Source organism: Cibotium barometz, chromosome 9 (assembly GCF_041138505.1).
Source record: "Cibotium barometz isolate CiBa-2024 chromosome 9, ASM4113850v1, whole genome shotgun sequence".
Classification (NCBI taxonomy): Eukaryota; Viridiplantae; Streptophyta; class Polypodiopsida; order Cyatheales; family Cibotiaceae; genus Cibotium; species Cibotium barometz.
In genome coordinates, this window is record NC_141054.1 from 5,999,754 (window position 1) to 6,013,184 (window position 13,431).

General features: G+C 41.8%; 1 protein-coding gene across 1 annotated transcript in view; it reads left to right on the forward strand.

The window, feature by feature from the left end:
- Positions 1-7,094, forward strand: part of LOC147635187 (receptor homology region, transmembrane domain- and RING domain-containing protein 2-like) — an 83,302-nt gene extending 76,208 nt beyond the window's left edge. The window contains exon 4 of the mRNA XM_086802397.1: positions 6,344-7,094. Within this exon, the coding sequence (XP_086658523.1) occupies positions 6,344-6,780 (437 nt within the window). The 3' untranslated portion in view covers positions 6,781-7,094. The remainder of the gene's footprint in view (positions 1-6,343) is intronic.
- The last annotated feature ends 6,337 nt before the right edge of the window (positions 7,095-13,431 follow it).

A 13,431-nucleotide genomic window follows, 5' to 3' on the forward strand; every position in this document is an offset into this window, starting at 1 on the left:
GTGAAGTGGTGATCGGGGTTCCAGAGATCAAAGAGGTCCTTGACCAATACAAAGAGGTCTTGCCAACCAAACTACCTTCAGGATTGCCGCTACAGCAGCTAGTAGCTCCCTAGACACACCCCACCAACAAAAGCATTGTATAGAATGGATGCCACTAAGCTGAAGGAACTAAAAAGACAATTGGGTGAGCTTATGTAGGAAGGGCTGATCTGACCGAGCAAGTCACCGTATGGGGCACCTGTTCTCTTCGTCACCAAAAAGGATGGCACGGTGAGGCTATGCACAGATTACAAGGCACTTAACAAGATTACCATCAAGAACAAGTATCCCATTCCAGTGATGGAGGATTTGATGGACCGGCTAGCCGGGGCACATTACTTCACACATATTGGCCTCCGGTCAGGCTATGATGAGATTCGAATCGCTAAAGGGGAATCGAAAAGGCAGCGTTCAGAACAAGGTACGGTAGCTATGAATGGCTCGTGTTGCCGTTTGGCCTCAGGAATGCTCCGGCCACCTTCTGTACCTTGATGAATGATGCCTTCAAAGGCTATCTTGATGAGTTCCTTATTATCTACATTGACGACCTCCTGGTGTAAAGCAAAACTCTGGCAAAGCATAAGGAGCATGTAAGTAAGGTGTTGCAGAGATTGCGGCAATGCAAGTTGTATGCCAAGCCATAGAAATGTGAATTTGCAGTGTTAGAAGTGGAATTCCTTGGATTCATTGCCAACAGCAAAGGGATTACGGTCGATCCATGCAAGGTGGAAGTCGTTGTCAAATGGTCAGTACCTAAGAATGTGAGGGAAGTTCGTGAGTTTGTTGGCTTCACGCAGTTTTGCCACAAACATGTCAAGGGCTTTTCCAAAATCATTGCTCCATGAACAGATATCACAAAGGGTCAAAGAGCTTTCAGATGGATAGACAAAGAGAACAATGCATTTGAAAAGATGAAGGTGGCCAGGGCAAGATGTATAAATGGTTGAAGAAAGCTTTGGCTATCATTGAATGGGATGAATTTGAGAAAAAGTTTTAGTTAATCTAAGGATGATTATGTGAAGTTCTCACCATGAAGGTAAACGCTTTGATGATTATGTCCAGCAGTTGAGGGAGTTGTTCCCCATCCTTTCCGATATACCCGAGAGAATTTGGTGCCTCAAGCTTGACCATGGGCTTGAAGAGACCATCAAACCGAGGTATGAAGGAAAAACCCAACAAAATTGGAAAGTGCATGCATTTTGCCAAGACATTTTGCCAAGACATTATGATATTGTTGGAAACAAAAGAGCATATTATGATATTGTTGGAAACACAAGAGCATGCATTTGTCATGCCTAAGAAGTACCATGCCTTACAACCTATTCCTCACTTGACACATTGTCATAGTTCGGAAGAATGCATAAACTCAGAAATACTGCAAATCCAACACAGTCACAATTGCATACATCATGGCATCATACATCCCCGTCCGATACATCATGTCATAACATACATATCATGGTCACATCTGGAGAGATTCTTGCACAATACACAGCACTCCCCCTGGGAAAACAATATTACCAAAAGAGTGTTCTTGTACAAGATGATGTACTAGCTGGGAATCACATCAATCGATCTCACTAAAAATTCTAGTAAACATGAATAAACAAATTAGACAAAAGAGTTTCTCAGAGCACCGCTCTTCAAAACAGGAGCACTGCTCTTCAAAATAGGAGCACTGCACTAATCTGGAGTATCTCGCCACAACGAGGCCAGAGAACACTCCCACCAGGAGCTTGCGTAGCCACTAGGCACCGCCTAGACAATTTGAGGCTTGCCAAGGCCTCAATCCTGCAGACACATGCTTGAGGGTCCACCCGTAAGTGCTATCCACGCTGGTTTTCAGCATGACCAGCCATGCATAGATGTTGTTCCTTCTCTGTGTACCACATAAAATGTCTTCCAAACTTTTGCCATAATTATAAACATTGTTCCAGGGTTTCTGAAGGTCAAAACTAGCCCAAAACTTTGATTTTCAGCCTCCAAACTGTATGGCTAATAGAGAGAGAAGAGGGAATGTTCTGCTAGTTCCAATTAGTGAAAGGACCACTTGGAGTAATCGATCAGCATAAAAGATGTCTAAACAGCCATCATTTTTAGTTTTCAGCACCTTGTTGCCTACAAATTATGAGAGCCAGTAGAAAAACGTTTTTGCCTGTAGGACCAGCCCATAGAAGCATGAAGAGGAAGTCGACCAGCCTTGGTATTGCTGAATATGCAGAAAATCAACCAACAGTTCTCGTGACAGAATTGCTCCAAAATCAGAAATCAGCCCAACTAACACATCTTGTGATAGAAGTCCACTATAGAATAGTCTACCAGCTTTGGAACATACCTGGCATCAAGAACCAAGCTTTGAAAACAGTAGAGAAGAAGTTGCCTAGCTCTGTAGCTTCAAAACCAGTCGAGAATCTTCAATTCTGAGCAAGAGAGCAGTAGAAACGAACACGTGGGAGCTTGGAGTGCCAAGCAAGCCAAGGTTTGCTTCTTTTAGCTGGTGCCCTTCTGATTATGTGTGTCCAGACCTAGATTAGCAAATTGTGCAGTCCAAATAGGATGCTCAGATTTCCAAACTTGATAAATGTCCTTGGTACAATAAATAAGTTGAGTGTGGATGTGAACTCACTTATAAGTTTATAAGTTTGCTCGCCCACATTTGAGTGAATGTGTACTTGCAACCATAAAACATTAAATTGGGCAAAAGTTCATACTTACCACCCTGTATCTTAGTAGCATGGTTATAAACATTAAATTGGGCAAAAGTTCACACTTACCACCTGCAAAACAGATAGTTATACCGTCATAGTCTCAAACAAGTGTGCACACATGCGTCCACAGGGTGACTAGGCATCCCCTAGCCCTATGAATATTCATAGTCAAAATACAAGGCATTGTCCAAGCAGACAAAACATGTCACACAAATAAAACAAAAGCCAGCACACACATGGTTATGCAAAATGTTAATGGAAAAACTTCCCATCTCCTCATCGGTACACTTGTAAGTCTTCCATTGTGCACAACGCAAAGACCAGATGGTGTCCATGCAAATCTTGGGCACTCAAGGGCACGACCAGTCTTCAGTAAACCCATACATGTCATACTCCTCGTGATTACCACCCATGAGTCCCATGTACATGTCCAGCCATAAAAATAGGAGATGGTGACACACACACACACACACACACACACACACACACACATTTTTTTTTTTGTAATACATTATGTCACTAGTGGCAAACCTCCAAGTGGAGGAGAACACCCACAATCAAAATACAGAAAACATGAGGTAAGGTACAAGCACAACTGTCCAACTATGAGACAGCTAAAATTCAAAAGCGATCAAAGAACACTTGTAGCTGGTGCAAGCATAGTCACCAGAAACGTTTCGGGACAAAACGTTTCATCTTTCGGCTAAGAAACGCGGAGGTTTTGTAGTTTTTTCTATATAAATACAATAAAATGGTTTTGAACTTGTAGTTTGTAGAATTATTTGTAGGCCTACCCAGTGCTAGTCACAATTGGGCAATTAGGGAGTTGTGGAATTGTGACTCGTGAGAAATTGGGCAACTGTGAAAAATTGGGGATTTATGAGAAATTGGGCAATAAAGTATGCAACCACTATGGAACCCATTTTAATGGCTTATATTTAGTTTCACTTGCCTCTTGTTCCCTGGTCTTCAACCGATTTGGATAGATTCATGTCTGTAGCAATGAAAACTCCAACTTTTGGACATTGGATGATTACTCATGCTGAGGTTATATTTGGATGCTTAGAGGGGCACATTCCTAGAAACCCATTTTCCACGAAATTGATTCAAGACTGGCATACTCTGATGGCTCAAATGAAATGGTCTAGTAGACCGTCTGATCAAAGCAACTTCCTTCACAGAGAGAGCATTCATTGGTGTCGTGCATTTCAGTAGCCTCTAGCTCTTTTACAGCCGAGAAAGGCTTATTTCCTTTCTACCAAAGCAATCAGATATGTTGAGGATGTGGTGAATGACAGGGGCTATTTTCTTTCTTTTCCACAATCTATGACACTTTACAATCTAGGTCTACATCATAGACCGATATTGCGAACCATGGCTTCTTTACTGCATGACTTTTTAGCTTGTACCTCCTCTAGAATTGAGTCATAGCCTTTTGGGCCTTATGGTCCATTTATCATGCAAGAAATCAACTAACAAGATATTCCCTGTTTTGCTTTCTTTAGGATATCCCTTCTTTTCTCTATTCAAGATTCTTTTGACCTTATCTTGATATGTACTTTACATACTCGTACACGCAATGCGCATAACTCACCGTACAGCACCGTACAACATGAAGTCTTGTTGAATATGAAATCTTAGTACAAACGCCAATAGCCATATGGCCGGCACAAAATAATGTGACATCATACATGTTTGATCATAAATCATGGAAGTACAAGACTAGGCGCTAGTAGCTACAAGCTGAATATGTGACTAGTCAATGGTCACTACTACGAAAATAAATGCTGATATGCTAACTACTAACTAGCAAGAGATAGTCAGCACAAGGCCATTGGCTAATAAATCAAGTCTCATGAGTCACCACTCACTCATCATCATCCAAGCTTGAAGATGAGGATGATGAGTAGTCTCCATGTGTGATGAGATTCCCATCAAAATCATATAGCGGCTCTTGCTCCACCATATCACTTGTACATCAATACCCGGTATCTCCTCAACAATAGTAGAGGGTGTAGGTCTCTCCTCTGGAAGAGTCTACATCTGGCACTCTGGATCGCCTCTACGCTTTGGCGGCTCTCCCTCTCAAATGTGCACGACGAGTATACACCTTGGTGCCTTTAGAGGTGAAAGGATGACTCTGTTGAGCTGAAGAAGTGAGGGAAGTGGTCGTGAGAGCTCAAGACTGAGCTCGAGTGACTCATCTATCAATGCTCTCGAGCTCTATGTGAAGCTGTATGTATATGTCCTCCTGCTCATCACGTACTATGTTGCTCTCCTCGGCACGCTACTGATTGTGATGCTTGCGATCCTCAACATCAACCTACATACCATGTATTCACTAGTAGTTATTAGTGACTAGTCACTTTAAACTTTTTTTAAGTATGGGTACGGAATGCATGGTACTGATACGGTACATATTGAAAGTACCGAACGTATGAGTACAAGTATAGAATGCAACTATGATGGATTCCACTATTCTCAATCTAACATGCAACGGCCAGGGAGATAATTTCCAATATTGAAGTTTGAAATTCAGCTTGTCCAACACCCACTATCGTTCTCTCTTCAGAGAGACATTCCAGCCCAGAGGATACCCAAGATGTCTGACCATCTGTTCTAGTGAGATTATATGGCTCAGCCAAAGGATAGAGTGCCAATCACAATGCTTAAGCGGTAGAAGCTTGGACTTAGCAAAATTAATTTTCAAGCCTGCCGCAAGACCATACAGATCGAGAGCATCCATAATTATTTTAACATCATCTTAAGTATTCCTTGGAAAGAAAAATGAGTCATCTGCAGAAGCTTGCTTAACAAAGTGATTTACATCCGAAATCTGTATGCCATGTAGCTTGTTCTCTGCAAGCAATTTGTCCATTAATAAGAGCATGGGATGAGTGGCTATTGCATAGAGCAATGCACTGAGGGGGCAACCTTGTCGCATTGATTTGCCTAGAGACCAAATATTTGAAAGACCCTTGTGTAATATACATCGAGGAGTGCCTCCTTCATAGAGCCAGTAAATAATATTTCTCATCTTAGGCCCAAAGCCCATATTTTCCATGACACTGACAATAAACTGCCATTGTATTGTATCAAATGCTTTTTCTATGTCTATGTGCATTATGAGTACATCGTGCTGAGTATATTTCACATATGCAATGCCAATGTAAGCATTGACAATGTTATCCAATATTTTCCTTCTAGGCATAAAACCATATTGTGGAGGGTGTAGACCCTCATATAAGATGTTCTTCAACAGTTAACCATCATTTTTGCAACCAGTTTGTAAACCACATGCATAAGAGTTATTGGTCTCCAATCCAATAGCTTTTCACAAATATATTTTTTGGGAAATAAACAAACCCGTTTGGATGTATTCTAATCTTCTGTTTGAGATGGGACGAATCTATTTCACATCTTACCATTTCATCAAAGTGTGGAATAGATGCTGATTTATGAGTCCTAGGATGAAGTTACAAGCAAAAGTAATCTAGGGTTCCCGTTGAGCTGCAACTTTGTGTTTACGTTCCTATTTTGTATTTTACCTGGAGTATTGCATGAAAGAATGCAGTCTAATAATGTCCTGTTTGCAGATTTTCATGTTCCCTGCATTGACCAATGGTTAACAACTCAGAGATCCTTTTGCCCCATCTGTAAACAAGACGCCCATTCAAAAGCATCACATAAAACTCCCTCAGAGCATACCCCATTACTTGCTTCATGTACAACTCGTTTTGGTTCAATGGTCTCTTCAGTCCCTGTATCCGCTCAAAACGCTCAGCTCAGATCCAATGTCACTGACCCGTTTATTAGGAATCCTCATGGTACTCAGTCCTGTCCGCTGTCTCAGCTCTATGGGCAGGATGAGGAATCAACGGCAGCTTCTTGCTGCTCCTACATTGCTATTGCACCTTCAACAGTAGCTTGCAGCTTCAGCTCGTCACCATATGCTTGCCACACTCCTTCAATTGCTTTACAATCAGCATCTAATACGGAAGATGTGGTCATACAGGTAAACCCAGATGAGTAAAGATGGCCGCTGTCAAACCGATTCTGAGGGGTTGAAACAGAAAAGCAAAAGCTAATTATCCTTATCTGTTTTTCTTACGTTTTTCCTTGTAATTATGTTTTGATAACATTGTCATCATGTGCGATATACTTTGGGTCCAGACTATTGAGCTACAAATGTAACGTATTATGCTAGTCTCTCTTCAGTCCTTGTATGACAGTGGGAAAAGTTTTGGTAGCTCAAACCCCTCATTCTAGCATTGTGTATGCAAAGGAGTGCACACAAGGGTAATGGCCTCTTTGTACTTTGTGTTTGATCAGCAGTCTCCTTTCCTTTATTATACAGCAAGGTATTGCTGTGCTCCTCGTTCTTGAATGGGTATCCATTTAGCGGGCAGAGCTTGAATTACTTGTCTGCACCGTTAGCAAGGCCATTTGGAATATCGTGGTTCCCTGCACATAGGCTCACGAGCTAATGCAATATTTGATGAAATGTTTTGTCTGTGTATATTGTTGAAGTATGCACAGGCAGAAGCATAGACAAGGAAACAGAGAGAGAGAGAGCAAAGAAGAGAGAGCTTGTTGACAAGATCACCTTTATTATAGCTTGAAACTTTTACAATGGCAATAGCCAGCAAGGGAGTAGTACAATGTGCTTGGATTGGATGATAACAAGTGAAAATGGGGAGGCCCCTTTTATGGTGATGCAAGGAAGCAGGCCGACTGCATGAAGAGCTGGCCGACTCCCTCACGACCTACTCAAAGGAGAATCAATGGATAAAACCCAATTAATATGCATGGCCCCAAAACATTGAGATGCACAATATTCTAACACCCCCTTTGCAGCTTATAGTGTGCAAGAGTCTCAAGAAGATATCTGATGAAAATGCAACCATGGACCCTCCAATATTGTAGATACCGGAATCACCTTGGAGAGAGCACATGCCAACCTGTTTTCTCGAAACACAATGCCACCACGAATATCAAAGAACTTTTGCTTGGCTTTGAATTTCCACACCATTGTGCAGTGAACTCCAAGAATAGAGTGACGAGCTATCGGACACATCGCGCCCATTATCTCCCAAGAGTCAGTTGTGAACACATCACGTCCCAAAAACCTTTACAATGAACTCGGAACCGATCTTGTCCATAGTCTCTGCTACACCAAAGCTAACCTTGTCCTGCTAGATTTTTAATGCTTGGAACTCCAACTCACGGTTCCCATGCAGCAGAAAATGAAGCTGCTACTAGTCTCCTCTCTCGCGCACAAGCCTCCTCTGGTTGGAAGCACGTGGGGGAAACTTCATGTATGCTAGAGAAGAACACCATCTTGGTCCTCTCGAGCCAAAAGCTCCCTGAGAGCTCTAGATGAGTCACTAGAAGTATCGGTATCACTGTCTTGTGTTGTGTCTTTGTTCTTCTAAGATAAAGACTTGCCCTTGGTCTTGTCCTTCTTTGCAAAGAATCCTTAGACAGATGTCCTCTCTTCCCACATGAGAAGTAACGGCTCCGACCTTTCTTCTGTGCTGAAGTAAGTGCTTGATGTGAACTATTAAGTGACACCTTGATCTTACCCTGAGAAACTAGAACAAACTCTTCTTCCCAAAAGAAGGGAGCTAAGGTCATCAAAATCCAATTGTGTGGTTGTGACCTGGCACCTCAAAGCCCGAGAAGCCACATCATGCTCCATAGAAAGCTTGGTGAGGATAAGTGAAGCCAACTGAGCAGAGGACAAAGCAGCACCTATTGCCAGTATAACTGGTCATGGATGACCTTGGCCTTTATGCATAGAACTACCGGTAGGAAATAACAAAGTAACTGCCCGCGTCGATGAATCTCGAGCATAGAGATCCTCCAATTTGGACCATACTTGATGTGCAGTGGTAAGAGTTTGTGAGGTCGGTGAGACCTCCTTTGCAATGGTCCACACAAGCACGGAGTGCGCCTTCGAATCACCACTCTCCCAGTCTTGTAATTCGGCAAGGATTTCATCCAACGCCTTGAGTTCTGAAGACGCTCAGACTTCTTCTCATTGCCCTGAACAATCTCCCATAAATCCTTATGGATGAACCAAATCTGCATATTCAGCTTTACGAGTATAGTTGGTTCCATCCAACTTGTCCTCCTTGTTCGTAATGGTTCGCACAAGCACAGAGTGTGCCTTCGAATCACCATTCTCCTAGTCTTGTAATTCGGCAAGGAATTCATCCTTTGGAATGTGCGCCCAATGACTCTCGAGCTTCTTCTCATTGCCACGAACAATCTCCCACAAACCCTTATAGATGAACCAAATCTGCATATTCAGCTATACGAGCATAGTTGGTTCCGTCTAACCTGTCCTCCTTGTTCGTAAGGGATGAGCCATATCCACAGCAACAAAGTACATAAATCTCAGCACTCCAAGACTACTCTCAAGCACTTTCCAACAAAGTGAGACGTGAGGATCAATTAGTCCCCTCTTAAATCTAAGAGAGAAAGAGGCTAGACATCAGCAAAATAGTCCACCAAAACACACTGGAAACACCCAACCAGAGGGAGAGGAAGCCAGGGAAGAAGAGGATCAGGAAGGGCTCCTTGTTGGGCACCTCCACACGTGAACAAAACACCTTCACCTGTTGTCCAAGACTGAAAAAAACAACCCTTCACTGTGCATACTACTGAAAAACGGCACTTTGAAGCTTGCCTTTGACACTCAACACGTAGCATAAGCATAGAAGCAGCCAACAAGCAAAAGAAAACGCAAATGAAGAGGGGTTGATGAAGCAGAAAAAAACCACCACCTTGTAGAAAACACAAGTGCAGATCAAGCTCCAAAACGCCAGCAAAGAAGGGAAGAAAGTCGCCCAGAGGTGGAGAGCAGGGACCTCAATGTCTAATACCATGTTGAGGTATGCACAGGCAAAAGCATAGACAAGGAAAGAGAGAGAGAGCAAAGAAGAGAGGCCATGTTGAGGTATGCACAATCAGAAGCATAGACAAGGAAAGAGAAAGAGCAAACAAGAGAGATAAAAATCAATAAATATGCATGGCCCCAAAACAATGAGATGAACAATATTCTAATATATATCAAGGGTCTGCCATGTTAGAAATTGAGTGAAAACATGTTAGTTGTGCTTTTGGTTGTAGAATTAGTAAAGGAATGCAATGCCATGTGTTGGTGGGGAATGAAAGAAATTGTTCTGAGGTCAATTTCAAGTTTGCTTCGCATTTATAAAAAAAAGTAAGTCGATGAATATAAGCTCTTCTTGGCGCAAGGTTTTGAGTTATTTTACATATTTCCTTGTTTTCTTGCTAGAATTCAATTGAGAGGGCAGATTGCCATGGTGTGAGTTTACATTGTCATCGATATCATTTTGATAGCATTTTTCATTGTGATCGTAGGAGAGCCGCTCATGCACTGTCATCATGGCTTTATGATTGCTATTTTGATTTGCCTTCTCATGTCATGTTTTGCATATCTTTTGCCACATTCGCACATGCCTTTGGTACTTCAAAGCTTAGATCTCTACATTCTCATTCGTCGACTTCTTGCTATCATTAGGTGGTCCACACACGACGACTTCATCACTTCATTGCTTGGCTACATCCACACGGATGTTCGAGCTTCAAAGTTTTGATGCCTAGTCATTTTAAGAAATTGTTCGATGAGGAGGTGATATGTGACAGATGGTTTTGCTGGTCCACACACGATGGCTTCATCACTTCATTGCTTGCATAGTCATTTTGGGCATTTGTTTGATGAGGAGATACGTACCAGATGGTCTAGGTGGTCCACACACGACGACTTCATCATTTCATTGCTTGGCTACATCCACACGAATGGTTCCGTATTGTTCGCGTGGGATGATTTTTCTTTTGGTGACTTGATTGAGTATCCCACACTCGAGTCATCGTGATTATGTTCTTGGGGATGTCGACTATACCGATGCGGTTTCAGATCACGATGATGTATTACATCCATATACATATGATGATACATTGTACACATGATGATATTGATGTATCACACATGCACATGATGATACTACACATGCAAATGATACGCATAATGATAGTGATATATGTGCACATGATGACCTGGACACCTAAACACGTGATAATGATGTATGTGATGGTATTTTGTGTGAGTTAGATCATGTGGGCATGATCTCGAGGGCAAGGATGGCATCGAGCATTACAAGTGTCCATACATCTAGACCTACCTAGCTTCCTAATGATCATAGTCTGGTATTAGATGATCTTGTGGGTTAGCATTTCATTATTGATGTATCTAGTAGCACAAACGAGGTTAGTGACACTTTACATGTGGGTTTATGGGATACAATTGACCATAGGCTTGAGTTTCTTCTGCCAGATTCATTAGGTTATTCTTTTAGGGCTTTTGCATGTGGAGATGTTTACAATGCGACTACTCATCATAGTTCTAACAGCTTACTTAGCAGCATTTATGTGGGTATAGTGCATATATTTGAGTAGTTAGGTATTGAGCACGAGGGTAGTACTGATTTTACTAAGGTGAGATCTCATAGAATCTAGAGAGTTTTACATTTGACTTAGATATTTTCTTAGATCCATTATTGATGGAGATAGACCCTACCTATGGGGATTATTTTAGTGACCTTGGAGATTTCATGGTTAGTGATTTTTGGTATGATGATTCCAATTGTTTCTTATATGTGGATGTGTTGTTAGTCTTTAGTGAGACGATGTTTATGATGATCCTATTGAACATATTCCTACTTTGGAGGATCATGCACACATAGAGAGATTTGTACATGTGGATATGATGCATAGTTTAGGTCATGCATATACGCACATGGATATAGTGGATTGTGCCTCAGATGTTTCGAGCTGTGTTACATCGGGTGGGGGCGTCAATTCCCATCTAAGTTTGCATGATGTTGAATATGAGCTATGTGTGTTTGGTTCTTGTGATTATCGACACGACCTTATCTTTTGCGAAGTCACAACATTTATCTTTGGGTGCATCATTTGCCAATTGCAATGTATGATTTTTAACTATGTGGCCCGACATTCAGATGCACCTGTTGGACATCTTAGTCTTGGTTTGCATAATAGTTCTTTTATGCCAGTACACCTGTAGAACTTAGTCTTGGCCTGCATAATAGTTCTTTTATACCAGTACAGTTCAACATTTCAGCCACGAGTTTTGAGCTCATGTTAACCACATATTGGTTAACACATTCTTACAACTATGTCCGCACACTTATGTAACGGGCGTCCGCACTATATTATAAATCCCGTCATTTAATGAGGAAAACGTTATGTTAACCACATGGTTAACACATTCCAACAACGACAATCATGTACGCACACTTATGTAATAGGTGCTCGCATTATATTGTAAATCTCGTCGCGTCTGCACTATATTATAAATCCCGTCATTTAATGAGGAAAACGTTATGTTAACCACATGGTTAACACATTCCAACAACGACAATCATGTACGCACACTTATGTAATAGGTGCTCGCACTATATTGTAAATCTCGTCATTTGATGAGAGAAACGTCCTAAAGATGCTCCCAAGTATTGAGCTTCGAAAGATAGACAAGAGGATCTTAGTCAATTGGCCAAACCATAGAGAAAAGCCTTGTAACTATGTTTTGGGCGTCTCAGGTCACTTACTCTCGGGCGGCCTAGTGGGAAAAGGCTTGGAACTATAAAAGCCAATTTCTCTTGTTTGTAACTCATTCTCCCATTTGTGCAATAGAAGTGAAGTGTTCCTTTCTTCCCAAATCCAAATGTCCATTAGAACCTTGTTAAAAGGAAATCCACATTTATGGAATGACCTTAGGGATTGGATGGAGCAAAAAGTACAGGCTTCCATGGAGGAGAGAGCTAACTTAGATACCTCGGACAAATATGAGCCCCATCCTCCTGAAGTACTCCATCACCATAACCCACAACCCAAAGGCGCACCAACAATTCGAGTAAATGCGTTGGGTCACTACTTTCAAGGACTTGATTTCCAGTACTCCAGTAACTTCTTTCTGTCTTACTAAATCCCCCACCCCTCTCATTTTCGGAGAAATAGGAGAACCAACCAAGTGCGACACTTCCTAGTGTGCCTCAACAATCTCTTACCGATCTCACGAAGGACGCGAACAAGTTTAGGAAGGGGAGTATGTTAACCACATATTGGTTAACACATTCCGACAACTATGTCCGCACACTTATGTAATGGGCGTCCGTACTATATTGTAAATCCCGTCATTTGATGTGATAGAAACGCTATGTTAACCACATATTGGTTAACACATCCCTCCACGACAACTATGTCTGCACACTTATGTAATGGGTGCCCTCACTATATTGTAAATCCCGTCATTTGATGAGGGAAATGCCCTAATGATGCTCCCAAGTATTGAGCTTCGAAGGACAGACAAGAGGATCTTGTGGTAAGTTAGCCAAACCATAGAGAAAAGCCTTGTAACTATGTTTTGGGTTCCTCGGGTCACTTACTCCCGGGCAGTAGCCTAGTGGGAAAAATATTGGAACTATAAAAGCCAATTTCTATTGTTTGTAACTCATTCTCCCATTTGTTCACGAGAAGTGGAGTGTTCTCTCTCTCTCTCTCTTGCAACTCTAATCTAGCATATGTGGTGTACTTAGGAGGATTAGGGTTTGCAACAAGTGATTAATACTAATCA